Source organism: Oenanthe melanoleuca, chromosome 20 (assembly GCF_029582105.1).
Source record: "Oenanthe melanoleuca isolate GR-GAL-2019-014 chromosome 20, OMel1.0, whole genome shotgun sequence".
Taxonomy (NCBI): domain Eukaryota; kingdom Metazoa; phylum Chordata; class Aves; order Passeriformes; family Muscicapidae; genus Oenanthe; species Oenanthe melanoleuca.
The window spans coordinates 7,725,198-7,738,375 of NC_079353.1; the positions used below are offsets into that span (position 1 = coordinate 7,725,198).

Genomic DNA, 13,178 nt, shown 5'->3' on the forward strand with positions numbered 1-13,178 from the left:
CCGCGCGGAGGGCGCTGCGCGCCGAGGCGGTGCCGCGGCTCGCCCGGAGCCTCCCCCGCCCGGCGGAGGGATCCCGGCCCGCGCGCACCCCCAAGTTTTTTTCCCACGGTTCATTCTTAAACTGCGCGGGGCGGGGCAGGACCCGCCGCGCCCACAGGGACCCCCGGTACCGCCAGGACCCCCCGGTACTGCCCTGCCGGGACCCCCGGTACGCCCCGGTACTGCTCCGCCGGGACCCCCGGTACCGCTGGGACCCCCCCGGTACTGCTCCGCCGGGACCCCCGGTACCGCCGGAACCCTCCCTGTGCTGCCCCGCAGGGACCCCCGGTATCCCCCCAGTACTGCGCCGCCGGGACACCCGGTACCGCAGCACCGGGACACCCCCGGTACTGCCCCGCACCTCCGGGACCCCTCGGCACCGCCAGCATTCCTCGCACCGCCTCATCCGGACCCCTCCTCCGCACTGCCGGGACCCACCGGCACCGCCGCCACCCCCGGGGCCCCCGTCCCACCAGGGACCTCCACCACGCCTCGCTGGGACCCCTCTGGCACCGCCAGAGCCCCGCGGCTCCCACAGGTCCCACACAGGGAAAGGTTTCTCCCTGGCATCCCCGGTCCCCACTCCCCGCGGGGCACCGCCGGTATCGGCGGGGGTTCAGCACCCAGGACAGCGCCCGGCGCAGAGCGCGGCTCCGCCCGACCGGCACGGTCTGGCACGGCCTGGCACGGCACAGTCTGGTACAGCACAGCCCGGTCTGGTACAGCCCGATCTGGCACGTCCCGGTCTGGTACAGCCCGGTCTGGCACGGCCCAGTGCGATCCAGTTCATCTCAGCGCTGCCCCAGCGTCTGCAGATGCCAGTGCCCGGCGGGTGCAGTATCCGGTGCTCTGGCTTCACCGCAAGTGCCAGGGCCCATCTGGGGTTCGAGAGGTTTTGGAAACGCTACAGGAAGAGCAAGGACACACGTCCCCACGTGTATCCTGATCACTGTCCCAGACTGTGCAAGATTTGTCTCAAAATGGAAAACCTACAGCTGGGGTGGGTTGCAAGCTCACATGCACCCTCAGAGACTGGCTAGAGTGCAGCCAGTGGCACCAGAGAGAGCTGGAACAGTCACCGTGCTCCTGCCACGAGCAGGATTCCACAGAACCAGTAGGGTCCTGATATCCCTTTGGGTGCATAAATCCTGAGGCCAAACCCACCAACAGCACCAACACTTCCAGACCTCACAGCAGGTCACAACCACAGCACCAGCACTCGTGCAATTCATACACCTCTTCTGAAAAGCCTAAAAGTCGCCAAGGGGCCCAGTGGTGCCATATCCCTTTCCTAAACACTGGCCTCAGCACCAGGGGAGGCACAGAGAAGGCATCACTCACACAAGAGTATCTGTATGCAACAGAGCAATCAAAAGGATATTATTTGCTCTCTAGATAAACAGAAAAAATCAGATTATTTCAGGTGTTTTCTGCCATGAGATGACAGATGTTGGCTGCAAAGAGATTCTTTAAATTGGATTTGAAAATACTGACTGTATTTCCTCAGCCTTCCCTTGGCAGGCCTCCAGAAGGAGTGGGGATATTCTTCCCATTCCCGTCCAGCAAGGCAGGTCCCTGGCCAGAAGCTTGCTGCCTTGTACCTGCGTTACTAATCAATAATTAAAAAAAAAAAAAAAAAAAAAGTTGTGCCTGCTGCAGCATTTGCTGCATGCCAGAATAAAGCCTGGCTCAGAGCAGAGCATTGATCTCTGCCCAAGTTCATTACTCCCTCTGGAGTTAAAAGCTGAGGGAAGGAGGGAGCAGCGGTGACAGACAAATGGGCATCACGGCCATGCCCGGCTGCATTTATAAATTTCCATGGCTGGTTGGGATCAGAGGGTCCCACTCTGGGATGGCAACAGCAGCAGTGGCAAAGGACTTTGAGTGTCCTGAGGTAAAGCTGCCTGGAGGTGCTGAGCAAACACAGCTGTGTCAGGGAGCAGCTCTGGGCTGGATCCTGACAAAGCAAAAGCATCAGATCTCCCAGAGGCATGTGTGGAGGCAAAACCCAAGCATTGAACAGAGGGATTCATGTACCAAAGGATAGGGCTAATGGGCTCCCAAAATAGGGGGTTCTTGCACTGAAAGACAGAGTTCATGTACTGAAAGATGGGGTACATGCACATTTGAGTGCAACAGGAGAAGCAGCAGAGGCCAAGCACTCGTGTGCCCCACATTTTGGGTGACTGGCTAAGTCTCATGGCCCAGGGTCCATCCTCTGCTGTTGGCCAGCAAGGGAATAAAACCAAACCCACACTGAAGTGGCGGCTACAAACTGTGCTCCTCCAGACTTGGCACTCCACTTTGCAAAGCACCCACCCACAGGCGTGGCCACAGCAGGAGCTGTAGATGTCACCCAGTGGTGACTGCACATCCCAGGCATGGGCAGGGATTCCCAGCTCCAGCCCAGCTCCTGCACCCCAACACGAGGGCAGCACATCTCCCACTATTGGGGGGATGCTGAGGCCATGCAGCTGCACCTCAAGGGCTGAAATCTGCCTGTGCACCATCAGAGATATTTAAATCATGCCAGGAGGAAGCAAAGAGCATAAATTCCTCCTGGAGCTAGGAACACCTCCAGAGGCAGAGCCTGAATGAAGTCCCATTTCCAGCAGATTTTCTGCCATCACAGAGGATGAAAAATGCATGGCCCAGCAGACAGGGAAGTGCCAGTGCCCACATTTTAAGTGTGCTGTGAAGGTTTGGTTCTTCTGCTCAATTTAATCCATCAGTGAAGAGGCCTCGGGCAGGTGCTGCCTGCGGGTGCAGCCATGCAGCCCCGAAGAAGCTCCTGTGTGTCTGACAGGGATATGGGGGGGGGGTCACTCACACACAGGTGGGAGTAGAGCCCCATGCAGCCCCAAAGAATCTCCTGTGTGTCTGACAGGGATATGGGGCGGGTCAGTCACACACAGAGGTGGGAGCAGAGCCAGAGGCTCCCAGAGCTGAGCCAGCACCCACTGCACAACGACATCCCTTATCGGCTCACTGTTCTGGCTCTGAACAGCCAGCACCTCCCTCACTGGGCTTCTCTTTCAGCAGAACGGGCCCAGGGACTCACTCTCGATGATGAAACACTCCTTATCTCTGTCAGTGCCAGGTTCCTGCCCACTGCTCAGTTCTGCTCGGGGGGGCACTCGCCAGATGGAGGAAAGCAGCGGGCACTTCCGTGCAGTGAAACCACAAAGATCCCAGAGGCACCACATCCACCATGGTCAGAGCTCGTGCAGCCACAAGGTTTGCATGTAAATTCTTTGGGACATCTGTCCATCAGGAAAAGGCAACCTGCAAAGCTGGAGAGTGCAGTGGAGCTCAGAAGAGCTGGATGCAGTTGGAAGCGGATGGGGGTCAGCCAGATCAGCAGCTCATGGAGCATCAGCCTCAGGGGACCCCCAGACCCTGAGTGGCACAAAGCATCCCTGGGGACACCGCTCTAACCTGGAGTTGCCCAAGGACAGCCAGAATGAAAGCAAGAGCACAGGTCCTTCCTGCTGGCTGCCGAGTGCTGCTCGTGCTCACTCTAATGCCAACAACCCATGCTCCCTTTTGACAGCAGAAGCTGCCCAGTAACTGGAAGGAAAAAATCCTCAAACCCCAAAGCCCAAAGCTGGGGTCTGACTCATGCATTATTTTGAAATTCACCTCTTTAAGGGTTCATGCAGGGGCAACCCGAGGCTCAGCACTGAGCTCTCCTGAGGTCCAGGAGCCAACACTCGTATTTGTGTCTGTCTGGGAGAGTGAATTGGGTTGTTCATCTCTCTGACGGGCAGAATAAACACCCTCCACATTGATACTGAGCTCATTTCTGATATTTGTTTAGAGACTTGACAATTCCTGTATAAAAGGATTTCCTTCCACAGCTGAAGTTTGACATTCCTGCATTATTAGATTATTTGCAAAGGTCTGCGTGCGCTGCAGGAAAACAATGCTCCCGCCAGGCAACATTAGAGCCTGCTCCTCCACAAATCATCCCGGGCATAGCCAGCATGGAGGCAGTGCCTGCCAGGATCCCCAGTGCAGGCAGCAGCCAGGGAGGCAGAGTGGGAGCTCAGGTGAGCAAACACAACCCATCCACCCACACAACAGCCACAACATCAAAAATAACAGACTGAGCAGGAGAGGGTTTTTGGGTAGAGGGAACCCTGCTCCAGACACCAGCACCACCAGCTCCTTGTGTCACTGCCAGCACAGCCCTTCCCAGCAGCACAATCTGGCTGGGAGAGCAGTGGGAGCATTTCTGGGCAGGGACACGAGGTGCCCTGCCTGTGCTGGAATGGTCAGAGCCCTGTGTCCCTGGGTCCCCACCCTGGAGAGCCCTGGGAATCCCAGAAAGATGTGGGAAAGGCAGCAGAACCCCTCCCCCCCTGCCAGGATGTGGGGGCTTTGGGACTGAAAGGCCTCTGCCCAGAGCAGCCCCTGCACAGGGAAATATCCAAAGCATAAAATTCAGAAGAAAATTACTTGAAAAGAATTATTTCTTCAGAGAACTCAAGCCCATTTCCAGGCCATTAACTCCTTCCTCTGCAGAACCCACTGCCAGGTTCCCGATGGAAAGGAGCAACATCACAGGTGTCCCTCACTGCAGAACAGTTCCCTCTTTCCAAACCATTAAGCACCAAAAAAATGAAATGTAAAAAAACAAACAAAAATGCCACAAACCAACCAGCCCTTCCCCCTCCAAATAATTTCCTGCCCCAGGAGAAAAGCCTTCCCTGAGAGTAAGGCCTTAAAAGAAAAAAAAAAATTAAAAAAATCAATAGTAAAAAGTGACTTATTTTGCAGCTGATGGCTTGTTCCCAGTGCTGACAGCCTCCTGCTGTATTTAGCAGCACCTCAGTTCCTCCACTGGGATATCAGGAGATGTTCCTCAGCCATGATTTACACTCATTTCTCTGCGTTTAGGGAGGCTCAGCTGGGAGTGGATCTGAAGATGGATTTGGACACACAGTGAGCACAGTCGGTGCCTGTCTCCCTTGGCCAGTGGGAAACACCATCAGCTCCTGCCATTCCCAGCAGGAGGAAATCAGTGCTCCCACCCTCCCTGATACATCCAGCACTGGGGCTCCTACCCTGTCACCCACTGCATGGATGGTGTCACCATCTCTCTCCCTCCCCACACCTGCTTCCCCAGGATTTCCCCAGCCCCGGACAAGCCCAGCCTGGCCTCAGCCCAACCAAACCCCATTGCAGTAAGCACCTCTTTGAAGCAGGGGAATCTGATGACCCCACAGACTAAGGACAGCACCTCCTTCATCCTTTGCTGTTTTCCTGCTTTCAAATCCTGCAGTGGTGCTCAGCAGCCTCGTGCACCTGGTACCGAACCTGGACCAGTGCAAAGTCCCAGTGTCTGGGTGACGAGCTCATCCCTGCCTGCAGCAGCCATTGCCCACAGCTCATCTCAGCCTGGGGCAGCCTTGGGTGTCTCCAGGGGTCAGAGTTCCCACCACTGCATCCCAGGCTCCTGCTGCAGAGGGAAGTAGGAGGCGGCACGGGTGCCCTGCTGAAAAACACCCCCCCAACTCCTATCTCCTGGAGGGCAAGTTTCCTGCTTCCCATCACCAGAGTGCCTCATCCATCATGTTCCCTCTAATTACCTTCTCATTTACCTCTTTAGTCAAATCTGTTTACAATCAGAGACAAGAAAGCAGGGCCCAGGGAGGGGTACAATGGAGGAGTCTCTGTCCCTGCATGTTCTGCTGCCCTGTGCTGAGGCTGGCCTGGTACTCTGACAGCAGAGTGGGCAGTGGAGTGTGGCTCAACACAATAAGGGCTCACAGAGGAGCAAGGCCCCCAGGCTCCTGTCACCCAGTCTCTGCCATCACTCCCAGCAGCCCAGAGTCTCACAGGTGCTGCCTGTGGGTTGTGCCACTCCCACACCGTCTCCTAAAACCCACATTTAGCAAAACCCACAAAAGCCAACAGTGATGCTGCTGTTCTAGGGCCACAGAACCAGCAGCGTTAAAGCAGGGCTCAAATCCCCCTGTCTGCAGCCTATGGATGCTTCCTCAAGGAAATCTGTTATTAGCTCCACCTTTTAATCCTCCCTCAATTACAATAACGTCATTCTCCACAACGGCCAAGACTCAGGGTGCCCATCCTCACACCTCCAAGGCTCTTCTGTGCTGCTCAATATGACAGCCCAAATGAGCTGGCCAGGAGCAGCACATTAAGCTGAATAATTACCTTAATTAATAACAGTGTGCCCAGACAGGCCCCCAGCCTATCCCAAGGACCAAGGCAAAGGATCCAGTGCTTCCCAGCAGTGGGGTATGGTGCCAGAGTGTGGGTGCAAGCAGGGCCTGCTGTGACTACCAGCATCAAAACTGACTGGGCTCCTTTGGAGCAGTGGGGTTCCTCCCTCTGAAAGAACTTGGAAACTAGAAGAAAATAATTTGTCATCCACCTTGTAAAAGCCTGACTTGCAGGAACCATCTCTGCACAAATTCCTCAGCAACATCTGGAGCACCTTCATCCATCACAGGGAACAGTGGCTAGGCTGGCTGGGGTGGGCACACAGGCACTCCTTAATCCCACAAATTCTTCTTTCAGTTGGGGAAGACAAAAATACTCACAGCAAGGCATTGCTGCTCCCCAGGTGCAGCACCAGGGCCCTGAGAACTGTGAGGGACAGTGCAGGGGTGGACCACGTCCCCAGCCCTGCAGAGAGAACACCACACATAACACGCTGTGCCTGTTCCTTCACTGAGTCCTCTTTCTGCCCTGCCTCAAACTCTCTGTCTTACATCACTCCCTTTCTCCTAAGCTCCTCCAACACAAGTGCAGTGTGGGGGAACAGCCAGTCACCTTCCAGGGGAAGCCAGAGACCCGCTCTCACCACAACTCCATTGGTGTGGAAAGGGAATGATTCCCAGACTCAAGTAAAAACCTAAACACACCTAAAAGCTAAAGAAAAAAACACATTTAAGGAAGGAAGCAAGTTGAAAACAGAAGAAAGAAGTGAGAAATTTGACAAGTTCTGCACAAAAAAATGTATTTTTGCAGCTTTTTGTGGCTGCTGAAGCCACGACTTCCATGCTGATCCCCTGAACACCAGCGTTCAATAGCACTAGGCCAGCAGTGCCAGCAGCCAGGATTGAAGGAAGCCTTTAAGCTTCCCTGACAATGCATTTTTCTTGGAGATAAAAAATGAATGCTGCCAGCATGCAAATCTCTCTAAATTAGGCACGGCCCAGCTTGCAGGAGCCACAATGGCTTGTGATGACAGTCATTAACTTCAACAGCAGAAAAGAGGATGCAGGAAAATATCCTCTGCTACTTCCTATCCCAGTTGGGAGTCCTGGCTCAGGGAAGCACTGGAGTCTGGCACAATGACACTCAAAACCACACCTTAGTGTGCAGAGGGTGATGAGAATGAGCTGTGGCCCCTTTCCCTGGGGCAGGCAGGGCCATCTCTCTGCTCTCAGGGACTTGCTGCTGCTCCAAGGGCCAAGCTCCCTGTCCAGGAACCACAGCACTGGTTTTCTACTGAACAAGCACAGCCAAGACCCAAAGCTGACTATGAAAGAAAAGCAATGGAATTTGGGCACGTCACTGCTTACCTCCCCTCACTCTCTTAGTTCTGGGTAAAAGCCCAACAGACTCGTTCCCTCTTTTCTCTCTTCAGGAGACAACAGTGACCAGTCTGTGCCAGAACCTTCTTTCAATTCTCACTCACCTTTGGGAAGATTTAACAAGAATGGCTGAGGTGGCCAATTCCTGGATCTCTTCTGCCACTGAAGAAGGGATGAACTGGACACACACCACAATGCCAGCCTCCCTGGTTCCTGTCAGAGCAAGGACTGCACATTTTCATCCATGAATCAGTATGGAATAACCTGCAAACAGTCTCATGAGCCGTCCAGGCTTCCTCTCTGCCCTCCCTGCCACGCATACATTTGTATTGTTTCACATTGATCCTTGTCAGCTTGATTTAGGGGGAAAAAGATAAAAATGATGGGAACTTCATGCTGGTTTTGTGCTGGGTATGCAGCTGTAGCCCCACTCACAGAAACAATGTTAAAATAACAAACCAGGAACTAAAAAAAAGCAAACTATCTTTAATATCTCCCAATTCCCATTTAGAAGCAGTTTCATAGAAACATCACTTTGTTCGTGCAGTAGAGGCTGGAGGAGGGGCAGAAGGAGGGAGAACTGGCACCACGTCCTTGTGGGCAGACACAGAGGTGTCTCCCAGGCCCTCAGAAATTCTCCAGCAGATCCAGGATCCTCTTCTGCTCACTCTCCCGAAACTCCTGGTTCTTCCCGTCCCCGATGTTCTCTGCGTACTCTGTAGGGAGAGAGCAGAGGGACACAGGCTCTGAGTGCAACAGGAACAAAGGACAACAGCTCCTGCAGCCATCACAGCAGAATCTACACCCACAGTACTGCAAACAGCCATATGGGAATTAATGCAAGGAGCATTGATGGTTTTCCTGCCCATCCCCAGGGTTAAAGCTTTGCATAACAAACACCTGCTGAAGCTCATTAAAGCTTTTGTGGCAGACAGAGGCAGAGAACTCCCTGCTCTGGCGCAAGCAGACACCAGCACTCAGGAGCACCCATTCCCTGGCATGGGAATCATGGCATTATGCCCAAGAAATGCAAACAGTACCAAAAATCACTGCAAATCACTGGTTTCCTAGGTCCCTTTGGACACTGAGTGTCATCAGGGAAGATCAGCTGGGGTCTGTGACAACTGTTAACCATTTCCAGTCCTGGGTTTAACCTGCCTGCTGTCCAAGCCTCCTCAATGAGGATTTTTGCTGAGGAGACCCCAATTCCTCCATCTACCAGTGCTTTTCACCACACAGAAGAAAAGCCACCAGCTCAGATTTAACTACAAAGTAAACACCTTGTCATCAGGCAGAACAGACCCTGACCATGGTCTTGCCCATCCATGCACATGGCCAAAGACCACAGAACTAAGCATTCCCTCTGTAGCTCTCCTTCCTGATATTCATTTGGAGCTGGCAGCTCTCATCCCCTACCAGCTCCCTCCTTCCTGCAACCAGAACCTGCATTTTCAAAGGTGGTTTGAACAGAAAAAAATGAAAAGCAGGTTCTGAGCTGTGGAAGCAAGGAACTGAACAAATCTGAGGAAATCAGGAGCAGGCTGATGGTTAAGACAGCCCTTCCCTGCTTCCGCCTGCTTGCATTCTTTTCCTTCTTCCAAACAAACAGAACAGCTTGTATTCAGCACTGAATGGTAAGCTGCTGTAGAAAGTTTGCTTTAATATTTATACATTTACCACAGCTACATGCTCTGAGCTCCATCAAAGCCTTTGTTACAGGAGCACTGAAAGCAGTGAGGACAGGCAGAAGTTAGCTGATGTGGGAGTCTTCCTCTTGTGTGTACACTCTCTCTCTCCATGTGAAAGCAGTAGAGTTCTTTGCCAAGCCTCTGGGAAAAATATTTTTAATATTTATAAACCACTCCAGTACCTGTAACATGAGCAGGTGGTAACGCTGAAGTTTGCTGCAGGTGAACCTGAGCTGCCCACGTTGCAGCAACGGGACCAGCTCAGGGCACCCTCCCCTGATGGAAGAGCTCCCCTCCTCAGCTCTGAAAAGCAGCAGAAAGCTCCTACAAGGCTGATTTCCTGGTAGCTCCCTGTGTATGGGCTGATTTGCTGTGAGGCAGCCCAGCCCAGTGCTGTGCCTGCTTTGGCCGAAGGCTGCACTGGGGATCCAAACCTCAGACAGGAGATGATCCCAGGGCACAGGGATGGGGTCCCCTTCCCAGTCAAGGCTGGCACTCAGCTCAGGCTGCCCTGTCCCCTGAGACAGCAGAGCCAGCTCTGTCCCCAGCAGGCCCTTCTGTGCCCCATCAGGGTAAGTGCCTCTGGAACAGCTGCAGTGGATGTGAGTGCTGGAGTTTACTGCAGCCCAAGGGCAACACTTCCCACCTGCAGTGGCCTCTCCAAGCCCCAAGTGAGGGATAGACAAAGTCTCCAAGCCTGGCACAGCCAGCAGCTCTGCCCCCAGCTGTAAGGATGGCCAGACTGCTCAGACTAGGGCTCAAGCAGGGAACTGCTGAGTGCCACTAATGACACTGCCCTTCCTTTGTACCAGGTGATCATCCAAACAAGAACAAGACACAAATTCTTCTTATCTTGTCCAAAAGCTCAGCATTTCTCCTTCTAAACATCTAGGCTTTGTAAGACTAAAACCCCAGCGACTCCAAGGCAGAATGTTTACTGGGTTATGACAGCTGTTAATGCTCATTTGAAGCATTAGCAGCTTGAAGACACCAGATAAAACCCCCAGAACCAGGCTTAAAAAAGTAAATCTCCATCTGAGATTTTATGTATTTGCTTTTTTATTTAAAATTCCACCACTTCACTGAGACTGCTAAACAAAAAATCAAATGTAAGCTGCCCCTGCCAACAGTTAACCAGAGCTTACACACTGCTATAGCTACACAAAGGGAAAGGGCCCAAGATTGGTTTCTGCTTCATTAGACAAAATACAATGGTTACAGAACAGTAAAAATCAATTGGGAAATACTGAGGCTTGTAATGGATACTGGAAGCTCTGGAGCCTGCACAGATGGAGGCACCATGAGCCAGACTGAGCTCCATCCTCAGAGCACACTGACCCTTCCTTTGTGTTTACCTGTGCTAACAGGCTTGGACTGGAATGTGCAATTCCACATTCCCAGCTCTCCGTGTGCCCACTCACCTGACACCAGGTATGAGGGGAGGGGCCTCTGCAGCAGCAGCTCTGACAGAGCTCCTGAGGGAGCCAGGATCAATAGCTAGTCCCTCTGGATCAGTGAGGAACAGGGAGATTTGCCATTCCACAGCCAAGTATCACTTCAGAGAAGCCTGTGCCTCACTCCATTCCCAAAGACAGATGGAGACCAGGCACCTCCCCAAGATACAGACACTGCTGCCATCCCAAATCCAGCCTCCATCCCCAAAACATCTCCCCAGCCAAGGTACACACCACTCAGTTGTTTTCTTCCAAAGCATAAACTAACTGTCCTGTTGCAAGAAATGCTTGATCTTCCAGAAAAAGGAAGTGTGGGAGGACTGGTCAGCCTGCAGAAATGCATTAATGAGCCTCCAGTTATTCCCTGCCCACTCCTCCCCCTTGAAAGCTCTACCATAAGAAAACAGTCTCGCTTCCTTGCTTGCATTGTAAGTAATTCTGAGCTACCCCAAGGGATCCATCAGCTGTCAGGTTGCCAGAGAAACATGGAGAATATGTAGGCCATAAAAATCAAACTAAAAACTGAGCACCTAATTAGTATGCAAAAACAGAAAATAAAAACTCAACGAGAGTAAAACACTGAATGAAAAGTAAAAATAAACCAGTCCTCATCTGTCCTGAGAGCAAGTTGGGAAGTAGCCTGGAAACATTCCAGCCAAGGCTCAAGCTCCTGATCTCTCAGTCACCTGCAACAGAGTCTTGTGCAGTTGACTCCAGTGAAATTTTGGAAGCCCTTTGCTGACCCCAGCAGCACACTGCAGAGTGCAAATCCCTGTTCTAACCCCTTTGCTGTGTCCAGGGAACTGACTCCTTCAGAGAAGCAGGTGCACGTCCCTGGTGGTGCTGCTGTTCCAGGCTCGTGAGTCTGTGCTGACTGTGGATGTGGACATGGGTGTGTAACTACTGAAATGCTCAAATTTCAGAGCCCAGACTGCAGCTGAGCCCAGTGCTGCTCCTGACTCCCAGGTCCCACTGCAGGGACTTCAGAAGAACACACTGAGAAATTTATCATTGAGGTTTTGACTATTGTCTCTAAAAGTCTCTAAAATAGGCAAGTGGAAGAGTCGGGGAGAGCTGCAGTCAGAGCCCAGCTCTGTAGCCATCCCTGCATTATTAAGAAGCCAATGTGCCCCTTCAGGCAGGGAACGTGGTGCTGCTGAGAACACCAACCCAGCACGACCCTGAGCTTGCAACACCCGATACAACCTCGGAGAAAGTTTCACAATGCAAGTCACTGTCTGGGAAAGAAAGAATCAGATGAAATTTTAATGCAGCTGCCCTCCAATTCAGCTTGGTATGTAAGCCAATAAGCCAGAGCCGTGACTGTGAGGTGTGCAAATCCACCAACTCCCTCAGGGACACACGGCCCAGGGCAAGTCTGGGAATCTGAACGTGGATGTGTGCTATACTCCACATTGGAAAGGGACAGTTTAGAGGAAGGAGTTTTCAAATATCATCATTAAAATCAGAAAAGACATCCTATGCAGCCCACCTGCTCACCAGCAGGCAATAACTTGCACTTTGTGGCCAAGGACAAGGGCCAAAGAGAGTGCCTATAGCTGCAAGTAATCTCACACTGCCAGAAAATCACTCTTAATTTTGTCATAACAACCAGCCAACTGATTCCTTTTTTCTTGCACATGAGCAGGGAGAAAATGGACAGGTTCTCCAGTTTTGTGTACCTGCCATTGTTGAAGTGGGGACAAGAAAAGCCCAGGAGAACAGTGTTGCTCCCAAAGAAAGCAGAAACACTGAAAGACATCCCGCAGCTCAGTATCCCAGAAATACTGCCAAACTTCTTTTCCCTCCAGAAGAAAAACAGACTCCTTGCCCCACACTAAAAACAACACATGCCCTTTGGAGCAGATGTATTCCATAAGGAAGCATCTTCTCTGGACAGCTCTGGTTCCCTGCTGCTCCTACTAAGCCTCCCACCTTCAAGGGGCCATGGGAAGAGGCTGAGTCCTGTTCTCCTCTTCCCCAGTTCCACTGGCTGCTGCTGCTGAAGGACAGCAGGCAGAGGAGGGCCACAGCTCAAATAGGCATTTCTCTAATTCACCATGAGCATTAAAAATAACAAGCAGTACTTTAAAACTGGGATTGCAAATCACAACAGCTACATTTTAAAGCTATGGAGGATACTTTAATGCTATAATCCATATTAATCTGACACTAAGAACAAGACAAATACACCATAGGTACTAATATGGTGCAGATGGTAAAGTGCAAGGCCATGTTAATGAAAGATGAGACTTCACTGTTTTTCCCTCTAGCAGGCATGTACACTTCCCTTAAATATTTACTCTCATGTGAATGCCAGCAGTGAATTCCAGCCAGGTTGGAGCTGATGGAAGTGATGTGCTGCTCTCTGACAGCAACTAATGCAAGTGTCCTAACTCAGAGGCAAAGCAAAGCATGCCACTAAT

The 13,178-nt window shown here is 52.1% G+C and overlaps 1 protein-coding gene across 1 annotated transcript in view; it reads right to left on the reverse strand.

Annotated features, from left to right (window-relative positions):
* Positions 1-8,076: 8,076 nt before the first annotated feature.
* The window catches only part of CTNNBL1 (catenin beta like 1), a 46,686-nt gene continuing 41,584 nt past the window's right edge, over positions 8,077-13,178 (reverse strand). Inside the window, exon 16 of the mRNA XM_056507090.1 lies at positions 8,077-8,326. Coding sequence (XP_056363065.1) covers positions 8,238-8,326 — 89 coding nt within the window. The 3' untranslated portion in view covers positions 8,077-8,237. The remainder of the gene's footprint in view (positions 8,327-13,178) is intronic.